General features: G+C 56.2%; 1 protein-coding gene across 1 annotated transcript; it reads left to right on the top strand.

Annotated features, from left to right (window-relative positions):
- The first annotated feature begins 1,127 nt into the window (after nucleotides 1-1,127).
- CXCR3 (C-X-C motif chemokine receptor 3) lies at nucleotides 1,128-3,578 on the top strand. Its single transcript, XM_019747920.3, has 2 exons — nucleotides 1,128-1,224; nucleotides 2,079-3,578. The coding sequence occupies exons 1-2, from the start codon at nucleotides 1,213-1,215 to the stop codon at nucleotides 3,171-3,173; spliced, it is 1,107 nt and encodes a 368-aa protein (XP_019603479.3). The 5' UTR covers nucleotides 1,128-1,212; the 3' UTR covers nucleotides 3,174-3,578.
- The last annotated feature ends 302 nt before the right edge of the window (nucleotides 3,579-3,880 follow it).

Genomic DNA, 3,880 nt, shown 5'->3' with positions numbered 1-3,880 from the left:
AAGAGGAGACTGCTTGGGAGGCAAGTTAGAGGCCACTTTTCCCCGCTGATAATAACAGGGTGCTAGGGAGGGGGAGAGGCAGAGAGGAATGCTGAGGCCAAGATTGGGACAGGAACTGTTAGTGTGCACAGCCGTTAAAGGACTGATTGGCTCAACAAATGCTATTTACAGTTTTTTTCTTCAAATCAGGAGGTCCTCGTGTACCCTTCCCTAACCCTATTCCCCTTCTTCTTGTCCCGGAAGCAACTGCTCTTGTGAATTTGTGGTATCTCCAGTCTCTCTTAAACTTCTAGAACAAATAGCTGTATCCAAAACAATACAGTATTGTTTTTGTATGTGTGGTTTTTAGAACTTACGTAAGTGGTGGCAAGCTATACACACTATTCTGTAACTTGCCTCCTCTACCATGTGGTCATTGGATTTTCCAGATGCGCTCATGTTAATATATAGCTTTGGTTCACTTGTTTTTAACTGCATGAATGTATCGTAGTTTATCCATTAAAAAAAACCCAAAAACTGAAGGCAGTGTGATGAGCGGTAAAAGGCGAGTCAGACAGCCGTGGGTCCATTCCTAGCACCCACACTTACTTGCTGTGTCTGGTGAAAACCTTTCTGCTTTCTGGTTACTCATGGGGATAACCCCTCCTAATGAGGGAGTTGTGACAGAGAAAGCCCCTAAAGCAACATCTGGCACATGGCAAGTTCATTACTAGTAAGTCCCTTTCCTTGCCCCTGTGGATTAGCAGGGACAGGGTGGGTGGGGGACAATAGTAAAGGACTAGATTTAGTGTAATGGATTTCTTTTAAATATGTTGATGTTGTAAGGTTGATCTCCTTTACAGACCTAACACGTTTAATGATCCAGTCTGCAATCATGCAGGCCAGATGAGCACTTTTCACTTGTTGAGCCTTGATGGTAGCAGTGCAGGAGAAGCAGTCCTTCCCTTCCCAGCTGCTCTGCAATACTTCAGAGCCCTCCCCGCCCAGCCACCCTCTGCGCTTCCTAAGGTTACTTTCCTGGCCATGGGAATGGTGACCATGGGCGCTCCACAGCACCAGGCCTAGGGAGGTCTTTGGAGACAACCCATGGAAGAAGCGGCTGTTGAGAGCTGTGAAACCTCACTTCCTCTGTGTTGTGCAGGTTCCCAACCACAAGCACCAAAGCTGAAGGGCAGGCAGCACGCGCCCGGCAACCAGAGCACCAGCCCAGCCATGTTCCCTGAGGTAAGTGCTGCTGCCCAGCCAGGCCAGACCGCTCAGTGTGGAAAGCCCAGGACAGCAGGGAAGCGTCAGGGCTGTGTCACAGCCGGGGCTACCAGAGGGCTGGGTGAGTAGGTACAGAAGGCAGGGCTTGTGTAGAAGGGCCACTGGACCGTGGATTGAGACCTCACTTTGGCCACTGATTTGTGCCACTGACCACCAGTGAGTCACTGCCCTGACCTGCGGAGTGTAGGAGGTAGAGGCTGGCCCCGCACGGCCTCCAGTGCTCCCCTCAGCTCTGACTTGGAACTTTGACTCTTTGGTCCTGGACTGAATTGGCAATGTGCAGGCCTGCAGCTGTGGGTGCTTTGTGGGGGGTGTGGGAGGAATATGTCTGCTAGAGTTTGGTGGAGGAGCCCTCAGAGGGTGGCAGGCCTTGGTGTAAGGGAGGGGGAGAAACAGGGGAGAAAGTGTGCATCGGGAGGGGCACAATGATTTATAGAGGGACCTCACTGGGGCAGGAAATTGGGGGTCCCCAGACAAGGGCTGAGGAGGGAAGAGAAAGGCCAGTGAGTGGGTGGTGGAACTAGGTGTGGAGGAAGAGAGGGGGAAGGAGGGCTCCCCGCCAGGAGGGAAGCTTTCCTCTGGCCCAAAGTCCTTGGGCCAATCCCAGAGGGGGAGAGAGAAATCAGCGTTTGAGAAGGGAAGTTACATCCCAGAGCCCAGGAGGTGTGGCCTTGGAAGAAAAGCGGGGACAATGATGGTGTGGCCCAGGCCTCAGGGCCAGCCTCACAGAGATGCTGCTCATAGGAAAGGCTGAGCTCAGACGCAGTGATTGCAAGGCCTCTACACAGTCCGTTCCCTCCCTCCCTCCACAGTTCAGTGAACGCCAGGAGTTCGCAGGCTCTGACTTCGGCTTCCTGGAAAACTTCAGCTCTAGCTATGAGTACGGGGCTGAAAACGAGACTGACTCGTGCTGTGAGTCGCAGCCCTGCCTCCAGGACTTCAGCCTGAACATTGACCGGGCCTTCCTGCCGGTCCTCTACAGCGTAGTGTTTGTGCTGGGGCTGCTGGGCAATGGTGCCGTGGCTGCTGTGCTGCTGAGCCAGCGCGCAGCCCTGAGCAGCACTGACACCTTCCTGCTGCACCTGGCGGTGGCTGACGCACTGCTGGTGCTGACCCTCCCCCTCTGGGCAGTGGAGGCTGCGGTCCAGTGGGTTTTCGGGTCACCACTCTGCAAAGTGGCAGGCGCCCTATTCAACATCAACTTCTGTGCGGGGGCCCTCCTGCTGGCCTGCATTAGCTTTGACCGCTACCTGAGCATCGTGCACGCTACCCAGCTCTACCGCCGGGGGCCCCCCGGCCGCGTGGCCCTCACTTGTGTGGTCGTCTGGGGGCTCTGTCTGCTCTTCGCCCTCCCCGACTTCATCTTCCTATCGGCCCACCGTGATGAGCAACTCAATGGTACCCGCTGCAAACACAACTTCCCACCTGTGAGCTGCTCGGCTCTGCGCCTCCTGCAGCTGGTGGCTGGATTCCTGGTGCCCCTGCTGGTCATGGCCTACTGCTATGCCCGCATCCTGGCGGTGCTGCTGGCCTCCAGGGGCCAGAGGCGGCTGCGAGCCATGCGGCTGGTGGTGGTGGTAGTGGTGGCCTTTGCCCTCTGCTGGACCCCCTACCACCTGGTGATACTGGTGGACATCCTGTTGGACCTGGGGGTCTTGCCGCGCAACTGCCGCCAAGAGAACCATGTGAATGTGGCCAAGTCGGTCACGTCAGGCCTGGGCTACATGCACTGCTGCCTTAACCCACTGCTCTATGCCTTTGTGGGTGTCAAGTTCCGTGAGCGCATGTGGATACTCCTCGTGCGCCTGGGCTGCCCTGGCCAGAGTTGGCAGCAGCGGCACTCACCGTCTTCCCGCCGGGATTCGTCCTGGTCCGAGACCACAGAGGCCTCCTACTCAGGCTTGTGAGGGTAGGCTGGGGGCTCCCGTTCCGCCATGCAGCCTGACTGCCCCACATTCCAGGCTCCTCCCTCTCTCTGCCCTTGGCCTCAAAACCCAGACGCCACCCTCCCTGGCTCTGGGACTTTGCCATTGCTGCTCCTTCATTGCCAAGCCCCACCCTGCCCCTTCAGAGTTGGCTGCCTTGGCCACAAGTCCCACCAGCCTCCTAATTCAGTAACTAGACCTTGGCCTTCCCCATAGGCAGGGAGCACAAGGCAAACAGCATGGTGGGAGCTGCCCCTCTGGGGCCTTGGCCCAGGCCTCCAGCCCAGCAGTGACTGCCTGTGGACCCCAAGACCTTTGTATTTGCTCGCTGTTATTTTTATGTCTAAAATTCTGCCTAAAAGTTTTCAATAAACAAGAAAATCAGGACCAAGGTGTGGGAGTAGTGCATCATTACAGCCAGCTCTGCCCAGGCTCCGGAGACGCACTTCCTGCTTCTCCTTGCCTGGCCCTGGGGCCGTGCCGGCCAATGCCACCTACTAATATCTGTTTGGCTTCCTCTCTGCCCTCCTGGGCACTCCTGTCACTGACAGGAAACACCTAGGTACATGGGTTCAGGGTAAGCAGTGATTCAACTGGCTGGCTGGACACTGTGTAGGCATGCTTTGGGACAGGGACCTTCCACCATAAACAAGACATAGTCCCTGCAGCCCAGAAGCTGAGGTGGGCAG

This window comes from Rhinolophus sinicus, chromosome 18 (assembly GCF_057876585.1).
Source record: "Rhinolophus sinicus isolate RSI-liver-muscle chromosome 18, RSI-T2T, whole genome shotgun sequence".
Taxonomy (NCBI): domain Eukaryota; kingdom Metazoa; phylum Chordata; class Mammalia; order Chiroptera; family Rhinolophidae; genus Rhinolophus; species Rhinolophus sinicus.
This window is presented reverse-complemented; position numbering and strand designations above follow the sequence as displayed.